Source organism: Hibiscus syriacus, unplaced genomic scaffold (genome assembly GCF_006381635.1).
Source record: "Hibiscus syriacus cultivar Baekdansim isolate YM2019G1 unplaced genomic scaffold, ASM638163v2 tig00002841_pilon, whole genome shotgun sequence".
Lineage (NCBI taxonomy): Eukaryota > Viridiplantae > Streptophyta > Magnoliopsida > Malvales > Malvaceae > Hibiscus > Hibiscus syriacus.
Window position 1 is genome coordinate 407,908 of NW_024061948.1, and position 15,028 is coordinate 422,935.

The 15,028-nt window shown below is 35.0% G+C and overlaps 2 protein-coding genes and 1 pseudogene across 2 annotated transcripts; all 3 read left to right on the forward strand.

Annotated features, from left to right (window-relative positions):
* Positions 1-969: 969 nt before the first annotated feature.
* Positions 970-3,717, forward strand: LOC120159418. The gene is made up of 5 exons (XM_039170010.1): positions 970-1,062; positions 1,156-1,894; positions 1,946-2,010; positions 2,104-3,246; positions 3,328-3,717. Exons 1-5 carry the CDS (start codon positions 970-972, stop codon positions 3,715-3,717), a joined length of 2,430 nt encoding a protein of 809 aa, XP_039025941.1.
* A 27-nt stretch (positions 3,718-3,744) lies between these two features.
* LOC120159426 lies at positions 3,745-5,030 on the forward strand. The gene is made up of 4 exons (XM_039170022.1): positions 3,745-4,190; positions 4,367-4,463; positions 4,562-4,575; positions 4,676-5,030. The coding sequence occupies exons 1-4, from the start codon at positions 3,745-3,747 to the stop codon at positions 5,028-5,030; spliced, it is 912 nt and encodes a 303-aa protein (XP_039025953.1).
* An 8,636-nt stretch (positions 5,031-13,666) lies between these two features.
* LOC120158075 lies at positions 13,667-14,795 on the forward strand (annotated as a pseudogene).
* Positions 14,796-15,028: the final 233 nt, after the last annotated feature.

Genomic DNA, 15,028 nt, shown 5'->3' on the forward strand with positions numbered 1-15,028 from the left:
TGGTAATTTTGCTGTGCTTTGATGGTTCTTAATAATAGAATTAGGTACTTTTTTCCTCTTCAGATGTCTTGAATTTCGGCTTGATTAAGTTATGAGGGAGGTTTTAACGATGTCTATTTTAATTATAAATAAAAAATCTTTTTAGTGACACTTAATGTTCTGATTATATTTTAAATCTATCGAACAATTTAAATAGTGAAAAAGAAAATTATTCTTTTCAGAGAATCTGAATTCGAATAATTACGTTTACAGGATAAATACATTATCAATTAACTAAATAAAAAATTCTAACGCATAACATCTCATAATTACTCTAAACATTAGTTATATCATTAAAAAAAGGCGAGATGAGCTCTCTCTGGGTGCACGTTAGCTGGACTAATGAGATCTCGGGGCTAGTTCTTCGTTGCTGATTTCTCTTATTTTGGTGATTCTAGAGTTGTATGGGTGATTCTGGTGGCGTTTGTGTTACTAATGGAGTCGAGTTTGCATTGGAGGAAGCTATTTGGGGGATCTGAGGAGCAAACCCTGGATATCTTTCCGCCTGAGAAATTGGAGGGGATTTCCACCATTAAACCTCCATCTGCTGTGTTTGATGAGGGAATTGTTGAATGGGGCCACTCGATTGTGGGGCAATTCATAGGAGCTGCTCTGAATTTTGGCTTCATGCAAAGGGTTGTTGAGATCTTGTAGGGGAAAATCTCGACTGTGAAGGTTAGTTTAGCTAGCTCGAATCTTTATATCTTTTCCTTTTCTAACAAAGACATGAGAGATTGGATCCTTGAAAACGGGCCGTGGCATGTGCAAAATAAGCCGCTCATCGTAAAGAAGTGGGAGCCTAATCTGTAGAGGCTCGATTTTGATCTTAAGAGTATACCGATCTGGATAAAATTGTACAACGTGCCCCTAGAGCTTTTTACTAGACTGGGTCTCAGCTACATCGCGAGTGCTGTAGGGCATCCATTATACATGGATTCCATCACAACATCTAAAGAAAGGCTTGAGTATGCTAAGGTCTGTGTTGAAATTGAGGTTGGTGATGTGGTTCCTGAGACAGTTCAGGTTATATTGAGTAATGGATCTATTCTGAGAAATATGGTTCATGCGCCTTGACAACCTAAGTTTTGCTCGCATTGTAAAACTTTTGGTCATCAGTTTAATGTCTGTGCAGAGGCATCAGTCAAGAACAAAGAAATTCAAGTCTGGAGGAAGAAGCCTAATCTTTCTGGGATTATTGTTAAGGAAAAAATAGTCCCCGCTAGCTCTTCCTCTTATCCTAAGGGCTCCAATCCATGTTTTGAGTCCTCAGGTGCTAATATCCTGCAGGGTGGAGTTACTGTAGAGTTGTCTGTGGTGGCCCTTCAAGAGAGTAATATTGTTACTCCCTTGACTGATGCTATTCAGGGGTTGATGAAGGCTAATGGAGTGGTCAAATTGACAGCTACTGAAAATATGGAAGAGCAATTGGTCAGGGAGGTTATTCCCAATGCTACTGATGGAGCTGTTAATCTGTTAGAAGGGAATAAGGAAATATCTGTTGGTGATATCCCTGAGACTGCTGTTCTGGATCAAGTTATTTTGAACATTATAGATGGAGAATTTGGCCTGTTGGGAGGGAATAAGGGAATATCTATAGAAGACCATATTGATCCTCATGTTGGTGATTTCCCTTCTTTGCAGGAATCCATTCTGCAGAAGAAGAAAGTCAGAGGGAGGAAAAAGGAGCTTGTGGGCTGTTCTAGTAAATTGGATTCATTGGCAGGTGGTGGATGTTGTGACACTAGGAAGCCTCAGGCAGCTTCTATGGGCGTTGTTGTGATGCTTAATGAGATCAGATCTAAAAAGAAAGATATGGTTGAGAAGGCTAGAGGTACTGTGAAAGGTGTTGGTACTGGTGATCCCCCCATTCCTGCTTAGATGATCATCTGTTTTTGGAATGTGAAAGGCATTAACAGTGTGCCTAAGCAAGGTAAGATTCTTAAGAGACTGGAGAGCTTGGGGGTGGATATTGTGTGTTTCATGGAAACTAGAGTCAGGAGTTGTAATGTTTCCAAGGTGGCTGAATTTTTTTCTGATGAGTGAAATTTTGTGACAAACTATCAGTTTGTTGATGGGGGCAGACTCTGGATTTTGTGGAGTAAGAGGTTGTCTTTCTCTGTGATTGGTGGATGCGATCAAGCACTATCTATTAAGGGAGATATCTCTGGCCATAGTGTTGTTATTACTGCAGTCTATGGAAGTAATTACAGTCAGTCCAAAAAGGGTCTTTGGGATCATCTAAGGGATTTGGAAAGGGTGATTGGCCATTCATCTTGGGTGTTAGGTGGTGACTTCAACGTTATAGCTGATGCCCAAGAAAGCTCAGACTATTCTTTAATGGGTCCTCATTTTTCAGCTGATATGGAAGAATTCAAAGACTACTTAGAGGACCTTGAGGTGCAGGATCATCCTTTTGTTGGACCTCTCTTTACATGGTCTAACAAGCAAGATGATTCCTATCTTACCAGGAAGTTGGACAGGATTCTCACTAACTCTCAGTGGCTTCTGGATTTTCCAGATTCGTATGTTGAGTTCAAGGCCCCTGGAGTTTCAGACCACTGTCTTGGGTTAATCTGGACTCAAAAGGAGGCACAAGTTCACAGGCCAAAGCCGTTTAAATTTTTCAATTGCTGGACTGCAATTGATAATTTCTTAAACATTGTTGAGGAGTCTTGGCTTGCTCACAGTGATGGCAATGAAATGCAGATTCTGTTCAACAAAATGAAAAGACTGAAGCCAGTTTTAAAGGAGTTAAATAGGAACTTTTTTTCTGATATTTCTGCCAGGGTTGCTGCTAAGATGGCTGAACTGGAGTTTGTTCAACTTTCAATTCTTTATGGTTCTCATCAATTTGGGGTGGAAGAGGAGAAGAAGATTCATGTTGACCTTGTGGATCTTGAAGTGGCTGAGCTTGATTTTTATAAGCAGAGAGTAAAGATCCATTGGTTGCAGGAGGATAACATGAGTACTAAGTTTTTTCATCAAATGGTTGAATCCAAAAAAAAAAGAAACACAATCAGGGTTATTAGGAGTGAAAATGGGCAATGTTTTGAATCTTTTGATGGTATGGCTGCTGAATTGGTGGATTTCTACAGCAAATTAATTGGTGCTATTGATCCTATGGTCCAAGATTGCCCTCCTGAGTGCTTAAAGGAACTCCTAAGCTATGATCTGCCTGCTGGTGCTGAGAGGGTTCTGGATGGAGAGGTTTATGATAATGAAGTCAATGAGGCCTTGTTTAGACAAGGCAAAGATAAGAGCACATGACCTGATGGATTCACCTCCTAGTTCTTCAAGGTGGCTTGGGAGATTGTTCACTCAGACTTCCTAAATGCTGTGAGGTATTTCTTCCAGACCTCTTACCTTTTACCATCCTTTAATGTTACTGCAATAGTTCTAGCGCCAAAATCTTTGAATGCATGTATGGCTAAGGAATTCAGGCCTATTTCTTACTATTCTGTGGTGTACAAAACTATTACTAGGATTTTGGTTACTCGACTAGCTCAGTTTTTCCCTGAAATAATTTCTGTTAGCCAGTCTGCTTTTGTCAAAGGTAGAAGCATCACTGATAATACACTTTTAGCCCAGGAAATTATCAAGGGCTATTCTAGGAGGAATCTTTCCCCTAGATGTGCTATAAAAATTGATCTGCAGAAAGCATTTGATTCAATTAGTTAGAATTTTCTGTTGAATGTTCTAAGAGCTATGAGGCTTCCTGCTAGATTCTGTGGGTGGATTGAGACTTGTGTGACCACTCCTAGATACTCAATTGCTCTGAATGGCAGCCTAGTTGGGTATTTTAAAGGTGTTAGGGGTGTTAGGCAAGGGGACCCTCTGTCTCCTTACCTATTTGTAATTGTTATGAATGTTCTCTCTAGGCTGCTTGATGTTGTTGCTAGGAATGGAATTTTCAGATTCCATCCAAGATGTAAGAGGATCTCCCTTACACATCTCTGTTTTGCTGATGATCTATTGATATTCTGTCATGGTTCTATGGATTCAGTTTTGGGAGTGACTAGTATTTTAGAAAAGTTCTACCACCTATCTGGGCTCAAGTTAAATGCCTTGAAAACTGAGCTTTATGTCTGTGGGATAAATGGTAGTGAATTAGAACAGATTCAAGCAGCTACAGTAGGATTGGTCTTCTTCCTGTTAGATATTTGGGTGTTCCTTTAGTGACTCAGAAGTTCTCAAGGAAGGATTGTACTGCTCTGTTGGAGAGAATTAAGGATAAATTGAGGCAATGGTCAAGCAAGAAATTGAGTTTTAGGGGGAGATTACAGCTCATAAAAGCAGTATTATTCAGTATCTTCAATTACTGGAGTAGGCAACTTGTTTTGCCTAAGGGTGTGATTCATGATATAGAGAGGTTGTGCATGAGATTTTTTTGGAAGGGTAATGACTCCCCTGCTCGTGGAGCAAGGGTCAGCTGGAACCAGATTTGCTCCATTAAATCTGAATGAGGCTTGGGGCTAAAGAGTTTGACTTGCTGGAATAAAACCTGTTGTTTTATGCTTGTTAGAAATATCTTGGCTGGTGAGGGTTCCCTATGGGTTGCCTGGATAAAAGCGTACTGCTTTAAGCTTGATGATTACTAGAATGTTGTCAATAAGCCTCATTTTAGCTGGATACTCAGGAAGTTGATCAAACTGCATGAGGAAGTCAGAGGCTTATTCCCTGCTTCAGGTAGTTGGTTGCAGATTAAAGGGGACTGGATCTGGAACATCATTCGGGACAGGAAAAGCAAAGTTGCTTGGCATAGAGTCATTTGGTTTCCTGCTCACATCCCTAAGTTTTCATTGATCACGTGGATGGCCATCCTGGATCGTTTATCTACCAGGGAGAGGTTGTGTAGATTTGCTGTGTTGATTGATGCAAGCTGTGGTCTATGTGGTACTGTCCTGGAATCAAGAAGCCATTTGTTCATAGACTGTTCTTTCTCGAGGGAGGTTTGGAATCTTTTACTGCAACTTTGTGGGTTGCGAATGTAGTGGCTAAGTTGGGATCATTTACTTTGTTGGTTGGTCAGTAACCTGAAGGGTAAGTCCTTGCTGGTGCACATTCTTAAACTTGCATGGACTGGTTTTGTATACTTGATTTGGGAGGAACGTAATCGCAGATGTTTTAGAGGTGTGATGCGTTCGGTAGATACTATTGTAAATATCATTAAGGAGGCTGTTAGAATCAAGTTGTATAGACATTATATGAATAGGCTTGATAGCTTAAATATGCAGTTGTGTATTGACTGGGGCCTATTCTAGATGTTCTTTTGTACATTGTAGCAACTTGCTGCTTTCATTGGATGAAATTCAATTTGTTTATCCAAAAAAAATTACTCTAAACATTCTTACTTATCCTTTTTGAAGCAAATAATGACAATTAAAAGTGATAATGTTATTATGTTTAATTGGTTTATAAATTTTACAAAGGAGTCAAAATTAGAATTAATTAACACGATTACCCTTGTCAAATAGATAGTTTTTTAACCAATATAGTTAGCTGGTTATTTTTTTTATCAATTCAATTAGTCATTCATTCATGATTGGTTATTCCACTAAAATTACATAAAATTATATTTATTAACAATCTTGATTGCAACTTGGCATGTGATATGACTTGAATGAGATCCACATTCTTTCAGTATTATAAGTAAAAAAAATACGATTGAGTCAACTATAATTAAAATCAATTATTATAATAAATAATTAGATTGATAAAGAAAATCTATATTTAATCTTAAAATGTTGAATTTATTAACCGATACGAAGAATTAATTTTTTAAAAAAAAATTGATATTTCATCGAATTTAAAATTTTATCTTGAACTCCATACACTTTTAGAATTTGTGTCAATGTAAGATTATTAGGTTTTGATTCAAATTTGATATGACTCGAATTGATTGAGAAAATTATGAAATGTAGTTTAATAAAAAAGTAAGTAATATATTATATTTTATCTTGATTGAAAGTAGAAAGTATAATTTTAGCAGATTTCTTGTTATGAAAGTTTATTTTGTAATAAAATAACTATTCCTATAAATGAATATTAGAAATTAGGGTTAGAAAAATTATTCACGAGAATTCTTATTGTATTCGTCTATTTTTGATATTATCTATTTTCGATATATATTAGTAAAAATAATTTTTTTACCCGTGATTTTTTCTCAAAAGATTTTTATGTATAAACAAATATACTGTTATCTATTAACCGATATTATCACATTTAAATATATATTTTCTCTACCAATCTAAATGTATATTATAATAATGGATTTTATATTACACGGCCGACCAAATAACATATATCAAACACAAATATCCATTAAAACTGAAGATTTCTTTCTGGAAACTTAATTAACATGTGTGCCATGCATGCCTGATATTCTAACATGTTAATTAATCCATTGTTATTCTTAAAACATACACACACATATATTTATATTTACAGAAACTTTTGACCAGTTTCAAGCATCCAGACTTGCGATCATGGTGTTTTCTTCGGCTTCGGAGCATAAGGATTGTCTCCATTTATGTAGACATGGTGGACTCGATCGTGAGGATCGGTATTGCCTCCGTAGTGACCGAACGTTGGATTAGTGTCGTCTTCTTCCTCGTCGGCCAAACTTGCAGTAGTACCTCCGCCGGCATCGGCTTTTCGACCGAGATGGCTACCAGCTACGAGCTCGTCGTCGTATGGACGGGCTAGGGATCCATCAACTCCCAGAGTTGTCAATAGCAAAACCAGGGCAAGGAAGATCATCACTGAGTTCTTCATGATAATAAAAAAAAACTGCTTTTGTTTTAACACCTGAAAACAAACAATTAGTTTCAAAATCTAGGGTTAATGAGAAAATAAAAACAGAAGAGAAGAAGTGAGAAACTGAAATTAGCTAAGTATATTAGATATATGTATATATACATACCATATTCATGTATGAGAAAAATATTGAGTGTGGAGAAGAAAGAACCCTAGGGCTAGGGTTTTATAGCTATAACCCTAGGGCTAGGGTTTTATAGCTATAGCTGGGGTTCTGTTTAGGGCTCATTGTGATTGATTTTTTTAGCACTAAGGGGGAGTTTGGTTCAAGGAATGTGGGATTCCCATGGGATGAGAATCCCACATTCCCATGTTTGGTTGGCCGGAAATCTCATTCCCGGTAATGTTTTATTACCAATAGTAGATTTTTTGGGGTATATTACCGGGAATGTCATTATCTCCCTTCCCTTAGGTATTGTAACATTACCGGCATTTTGGACTAAAATACCCTTAAATTTTTATTTTTTTCAAAAATATCCTTTTTCGGTCATTGAATAATAAAAATTCTACGAAGGTTAAATTACAAATTTATCCTTAAATTATTTTAGATTTACAAAAAAAATCTATAATTAAAATTTTATATGAAGTTTAGGGGTTAAATTTTTTTTACATTTTCATTAAACCTTTTTTATATTTTTAATTTTGTAAAAATATTATATAAATATTATGAATTTAATTTTTTAAAGAAAATATATAAATATTTTACAATTTGTAATATTATACAAATATATAATAAAGGACAATTTGGTCAAATATACATTCCAATAATCTTTTATTCCTTTAACCAAACACGGTAATCTTACATTCCTGCTAAACCAACCAAACACAAAATACAACATTCCCAGTAATCCTATTCCTTGGTAATCTTTTATTCCCACTGGTAATCTTACATTCCGTGAACCAAACGCACCCTAAGAGGATACAAGGTAAGGTGGGGATATCACAATGTTGCAGAATCATTGGTTCAGGGCTATCTGCACAAAACTTTGTGATTATGATTAATTGTAATAATTAACCTTTTTTATGATTTTCCATTTGTAGATGCAAGTTGTAATTGAGTATTACTTATTATAAGTGTTTAAATATAATTTTTTTATAAATCTGACATGAATACAAGATAGTATCTATCCAAAGACTCTCAACCCTTTAACAATAAACGTTTATTCTCATTTATATGTGATGCTCGAACCCAAAATCTCAAAAGGTAAATCCAAGTCCCTTAATCACTGAGATCGCTTAGTTCAATGATCTCATTGAGATCACTTAGATCATTGTTTTCGTTTATCTTTTTTCTTAAGGTTGGATTTGACATCGTCATGACTGATCAAGATTACACTTATTCGTTATCATGTCGATCTTCCCTGCTTTGGACCCTCGGATTTGATTGAATATGTGATTTGTATTCGTGAATAGTCTTCTCAAGTCGTTCGACTCTAATTTACGATTTGTAGGTGGTCTTTCAATAACTTGATTCCCTTTTATGATTTGTTTAATGATGCAGTCAAATCTGTTTGTATATATATTTTGATCCTGTTTGTTTGATTAAGTTTTTTTAATACTTTCTTATAAGATTCTTGTGTGATCTTAAGTGGCTAATTTCTTTTATTGATGATTATAAGAAAACATCTTTAGTATATATTTAGTTTAGTTATTATAATTTAGATATTTTTACTTTTAATAAAACTAATTATTTCTATTAAAAATCATATATAAAAGTATAGCTTTTCATAATTACAATAAATATAATTAATATTCTAATTACTATATCTTTCTACAATTATTTGATCATATCCAAACATACTCTTAATAAATTACTTAATCGTATCATTAATTTCACTCAAGGGCAAATTAATAATTTTCAAGTAATCAGGGTTCAAGTTTTATTAGTACTTTAATCATTTCTTTAAGCCTTTGGACTTCTAAAATCAATTAACATGTATAAGATGTATTTTCAAAAAATTTGGCTCATATGAGCATTTTGGTAATTTGATCTACATAAGAATAGATAACTCCACACACATTAAGATATTTTTGTAATTTAACACATATGAAGGTATTTTGGCATTTTATATTGTAATTTAATTCTAAAATGTCATTTTAGGAGTGTCGGGAGATGAGAACTAGGTCCAAAATTGAATTTTGGGTCGATTGAACTTAAAATGACTCGAAAAAAGTCATATTAGAATCCCAATTTTAAAATTAAAGGGTCAGTTTTGAAACTTGAGGGTTAATTTCAAAAATAAGTATAAAAATCTGATTTTATACCAAGAAGATTTATTAATTATACTATTATCTCGTGTCGAGTCAAAGATTTTTGATCCTAAACTAGAACTAGTATGACCTAATCCTTAAAAAGAAGCTCAATCCTATCTCATTTTTTTTAAAAAAAAAGGACACCTTATAAAATCATATTGAATTAAAATTCATTGAGTTCGGATACGAGTCCTATTACCATCCTTAGCTGTTAGTGTTTATGTGCTAGGACTTTTTCGGCCTGGCCCATTTCATGAAAGTAAGCCTTTACTTTTAAGCTCAATTAGGAGCCTAAATCTACGCAATTATTATTGTTAATAACCATTTAGTCAACTATAAATATGTTTATTCCTCCTGGTAAATTTTGAAATTGAAAACCTCCCGCCAAAAGGGAGATTGAAATAGAGCGAGATTTGAAAAAAAAAATGAAAGAAAAGGAAAATCGAACTCCGCGAAAAGAAAACCCACGATCTTCAGATCTCGCATATCGCCGGCAAAATGATTCTCTGGCGAAGAGAACCCCAAAGAAGGTCAGTGTTTCCGGTAACCAATAATTTCTCATTTTCCACTCCATTTGCGAGCTCATTTATTCATTTATTTAGTTGTTGCAGATTGATAGAAAGAGTTTGACCGAATCGTTCATTTCACCAATAGAAGATGTTTTACCTGATATTTCTGAAGAGTCCATTGATTTCTCTTCGATTTCTGCTTTTTCAGATGCTAATTTCAACATTGAGAACGCTGAGGTACGAGTTATTTACGTAGCTTTCTCTGTGTATTTATTTGAGCAAGAATTGATGGAGGCAGATTAACTGCATACGTTTCAATTAATTATTAATCAGAAAGCGCGATTAAGGTTAGTCTCTATTACTGCTTTCGTATCATTGTAAAATAAATTTTCAAGCTATTTTGTGTTTCTGTGAAGAAAAAAAAGAACAGTTCTCCGGGATGAATCGTAGTTTTTATTTAATTTTCAATTCATTAATTATTTATTTTTCATGCTCGTTGTAAAAATTTATGATTATATTTGAAAATTGTGGTTAGATGAATGATAAATACATAATACGTGGTTTCGGTTGTTAAATTCTTTGCTTCTGTTTCAGAACCTTGTTATCTCGTCGAATCCATTGCTTTTAACTTCATCAGAAACGTTCAAGTTATCTGCAATTGCTCCTTGTTCAAAGATAAACACTGCGAACAAAGATGAACAAATAGACTTCTCAAAGACTGGTTTAGCGGAAGTAGGGATTCTAGTGAATCTTCTAAAGCAAGCTCGACTCCAAGCATTGGATTCTGTTGATATGAAGAACAAATCCAAGAAGGTTCTAGACGCATTGATCGAGTTCACTATTAAAGAGTTCTACACTCTGCCCCAAGAGAGAGATAAGTTACCTAAAGTTGTCCCTACAAATGCTTATGCCCGATTTCTCTGCTTCTTGCTTTGTGTTGTTGTGGTCGCGTTATTTTCCCTCTGTTTGTTCTGCTATTCAAGATCGGTTTCCTCTTTATCGGGACTGCCGCCAACTTGAAGATAATTCCTTGTTAATTGTCTCTGAGTTTCAATTTTTTATGATATGTTGCACTTTCAATGTGTATAGTCTTAATCTGATCTTTTCATTATTGATTGAGTAATGTGACTGGTATTGCGCATATTAGGGAATAGGTGTTAATTAGTTGAATGATTCTTTTATTCAGATGCTTCATTTAACTTTAGCTTAGTTGGTAACATGCTAAAGCTTCAATTGATAGTAGCTGGATGCTAATTAGCGACAACTACGGTAAAGTCCGGTTGTAAAGATATGCATGACCGGCCACCTTTATTTGTCAATAATTCGATGAATTGGTCTATAATTGAACTTGTTTATTCTATGGTAACAACTTTATGCCCCTTAGTTCTAAACTACTAAAGTATATTTTTCTGGATGAAAACTCTATTATAAAGAATTTTGAAACCATGTTCCTTCCTCTCTTCTTTCTTGAATTTCTCTGTCTGACATTTGCATTTGATGTTTCTTCAAAGACCCTACAAAATATTTTTTTTAAAATAAACATATACTCATTTAATACTTAAACCTTAGTAACATAGATTTGGAAACAATATAGTTTTCAGATAGAATATTCATTCATTTAAAGCCATAGTCAACTTGTGTCGTGGTGTAGGTCCTTCAAAAGACCTCATTCTATTTAAATATTTGGCGAAGCCAGATTTATTTCAACTATTAGTATCCTGAAAGTAAATTAAATAGTTTGATCATATGATATGTGATTTTATGTTAGGGGTATACACCTTTAAAAAGTTATATTAGCAATTTAGAAGATACGGAATTATAAAATTCCAGATCTCTCTGTCTTCTTTTGGAAGAATTATGGGATGTGGAACGATAGAGCATGTTCTCTCAGAAGAGAGAGGTAGGAAATTGTGAGAAGGGATGGAATAGTTTGAGATAGTGAAGTATTCTATATGAATTTAGATGAGTGCTGGATATTAATACATGCATTTTTATTTTAGATAAAAATCATTTATGAGTCTATGGCTGCTGTGATTTAATCCCAGGTCTTCATGGCTACAACGTGAAAATATTATCACCAAACAACAGCACTTTATTGTTAGATATAAATATGCGTATTTCATACAAATATATTGTATTTAATGTGTTAAAAGTTTATTAGACAAAAATCCTTTAGAGATAGCAAAAAGTTTTTGATAAATATTGGTAACATAGATGGTGACACCAAATGCATTCTTTCTATGAAAGTGGTTGCACGAGGGGACAAGCAAGAGTTAATTTGACAGTTTTGAAGAAGCCTGACAGTCACTAGTAAAAAGCAGATATTGGACAATAAAATTGATGAGGATTTCACTTGAGCACGCCAAGTTGGGCAATTTTTTTTTGGGAAAGTTAGCTGGATTAAAGTGAAGAATTTGGTGTAATCCACAAAACTTTTGTTTGTTTATGAATGAGATAATGCCTAATACCCACTTAAAAATGAATAATACCACTAAATTTTTAGGCCTGGCTGTACATAAAGAGCTAAGATCTAGCTGTACTTTAAAGCAACATTTAGTATAATAAAAATATTTTGAGTCATCAATAAGGGATAGTGACATAATTGTTGAATATTTGCTTTTCATCAATAATTGTATTTGTGCTAAAATTTGGATTAATCATCTAGCTAGATCTTTCCAGCATTTAATTAATCTAAAATTGACTCACTTTGTTTCTCTTATGATGCTGCAATTTTCTTTTATTACATTTCCTTGGTTTGACAACATTGTTAAGACTTTTGAAGCTGATCAACTTAATGGAGGATCTTTATTGGGATCATTACATAAATTTTGTTAGCAGAAACAATGGCTAATAAATTCCAATAACTTTGATTATCTTGCTGTCACTCTGGACTTATAGTTTGCTTAAACGTTATGTGTTTATATATTTAAGGTTTCGTTGAATCATAGATGTCTTCTTACTTATGTTGACTGAACTCGGATGTAATCGAGCGGAATCTATATTTAAATTTAAATTTGAATTGAAATTTATTGGTGTCCGACAAACCTCACTATAGAATTATCAGATTTTCATGTGCATATTCATGCAGGTTTGATCTGAAGTTATGAACTGCTCTTCTTTCTACCTCATTACATACTTATATCCTTTAGACATTCAGTAATACTCTTAAGGAATAAGGGTTCACTCTCAATCTAATTGTTTGATTCTAAATATAGTTTAAATAAATCTTGAATCAGTCTTCACCATGGCTTGTCATGCCGTACACAGGGGAGGCAGTCTCTCTCTCTCTCTGGCACACCACATTATGTCAACTAGTTTTTATTAGATTATTATATTTCACTTTTAAGATTTCTTCCATTTAATTTTCTCTTGTCATTCACTGGCTTGCACATGGTAAAATAATTTTGGCTGTTGATTATGTTAGGGAATGTGGAGCATAAAGTTGATATTATTTACTAAAACAGTATAATATCAAAATATATTTTATTGTTTAATTAAATAATTATTTTTTAAGATTATTTTAATTTTTAATATTTCATTTTGAGATAAAAAAAATCATTCTATAGAAGAAAATTATTAATCACCAAATGATTAATATTCCAAAACAAGGACATCTTTACTCTGAAATAAAAAATTAGCAACCAAAATACTCAAAAAAAAAAGCTAAAATGACCACTTTGATAAACATTAAAAACTAATCTTGATATTGTATCTACTAAATATAAGATAATTATATGAATTATTATTTTCTTAAAACTATCACCGAAAATCATTATAAAGCTATGATTTATGTAATTTTTTAAAATATTTTTTATATTTTTATTTAAATATATGTAATGTATTTAGATGGTAACGTGTTAGGTCGAACTGAATTTTTAATTTATCTAAATCTAACCAAAATATAATATTTTTGTCTATCACTTGACTCTATTCGAGTTTAATTTTTTTTTTACTTAACCTAATTTTACTTGTCCATCACCCGAGTTAAGAAAAGCTTTCTAGCCAAGGCAAGCCCCTATCAGCTCAACCAGACCGACCCCCACCCGTTTCACTCCACCAAAGGTCGCACCCAGAAAAGCCATAAATAAAAAAAGCTAAGTAAATTCGACGCGTGCTCTCCTCCATTCCATTTTGCCTTCGCTCTCTCTAAAACAACCACCACCGTTCCCGTTCCGTTCACTCCCTCACCCCGTTCTCCTTTCCTCTCAATTTCATTTGTGTTCTTCACATCGGTAATAAACTCTTTTCTCTTTCTTTCCAGAATCTTGATTTTGAATCTTTTTTTTTCCTTTTATCTAAAATTCGGAAGTCCTTTTTCTTTCCATACAGTTCGAATCATTCGGTGAATAAGGGGTGTTTGGTCCAGTGAGGCATGGCATCGTTGATAACGAATCCAGTGACGAACGCAAAAACTTCTCATCGTATCAAAAGGAAAAAGAAGAATTCGATGATGAATGGGAACCATAAGCCGCCGAGCCACGCCTCCTGGAAATCAGAGGCGCAGCAACAAATCTATTCCTCGAAGCTTCTTCAAGCTTTGAGCGATATCAATCTCATTATTACACCTCCTCCTTCCCCTCCGGCTTCGCGCGGCGGTCGAGCCGTCCGTGAAGCCGCGGATAGAGCCTTGGCCGTCGCGGCTAAGGGAGAACGAGGTGGAGTCGAGCCATTTTTACGAGCCGGCTTAAACCGAAATTTCGAAAGCAGAAGAAATCGTCGTCGCGGAGAGGATCCACCGCCGCTTCCGTGGCAGCCGTAACAAGGACTAGCCGCCGGTCCAAGAAACCGAGAGTTTGCGTTTGAATTGAAAGCCAAGAGTGTACCGACTGTTCAAAGGAAAGTAAAGGTTCTCGGCAGATTGGTTCCCGGTTGCCGGAAGGAATCGTTACCGGTAATTCTCGAAGAAGCGTGTGATTACATAGCATCGCTTGAGATGCAGGTTCGAGCCATGAGCTCCCTCGCCGATCTGTTATCTGGCTCCGGAGCCACTAGCTCTAGCTCGTCTCCTCCGCCGACTAGCCAGTAATGCTTATCTATTTACTTAACAAATGCCAACTGTCATCCCCATCTCTTTTCCCCTTTTTTTCCTCCAAAAAATTCTTACTATTAGTATCTTCCCCCTCTTCTCTCGAGTAATCACCTCTACTGTTAAATACATTATTCTTTCCCATTTTCACTTAATTTTTATCTCACATTTTAATTTAGTTTAATTAAATCCATGGGATGATCACGATGACCGAGTGAGGTTTTAGCAGTGGAAACTAATGGGCTGCCTATACACAAAGGTAGCCTGGTGGTGGCGGTGGCGGTGGGTCATTACCGCCGTGCAACTAATGGGCTGCCATCGCCATTCCTTGCCGGATAGGTTTGGCAGAGAATTGTTGTTGGGCAATTACTGCTAACTAAAGGAT

Bases quoted from the DNA above. Each gene is read 5' to 3' on its own strand.
- LOC120159426 (XM_039170022.1), top strand. From the start codon at position 3,745: ATGAGGCTTCCTGCTAGATTCTGTGGGTGGATTGAGACTTGTGTGACC. The intron at 4,191-4,366 runs GTTAGATATTTG...TTACTGGAGTAG, and splicing joins GTAGGATTGGTCTTCTTCCT to GCAACTTGTTTTGCCTAAGG.
- LOC120159418 (XM_039170010.1), top strand. From the start codon at position 970: ATGGATTCCATCACAACATCTAAAGAAAGGCTTGAGTATGCTAAGGTC. The intron at 1,063-1,155 runs GTTATATTGAGT...TTTGGTCATCAG, and splicing joins TGGTTCCTGAGACAGTTCAG to TTTAATGTCTGTGCAGAGGC. The intron at 2,011-2,103 runs GTGTGTTTCATG...ACAAACTATCAG, and splicing joins AGAGCTTGGGGGTGGATATT to TTTGTTGATGGGGGCAGACT.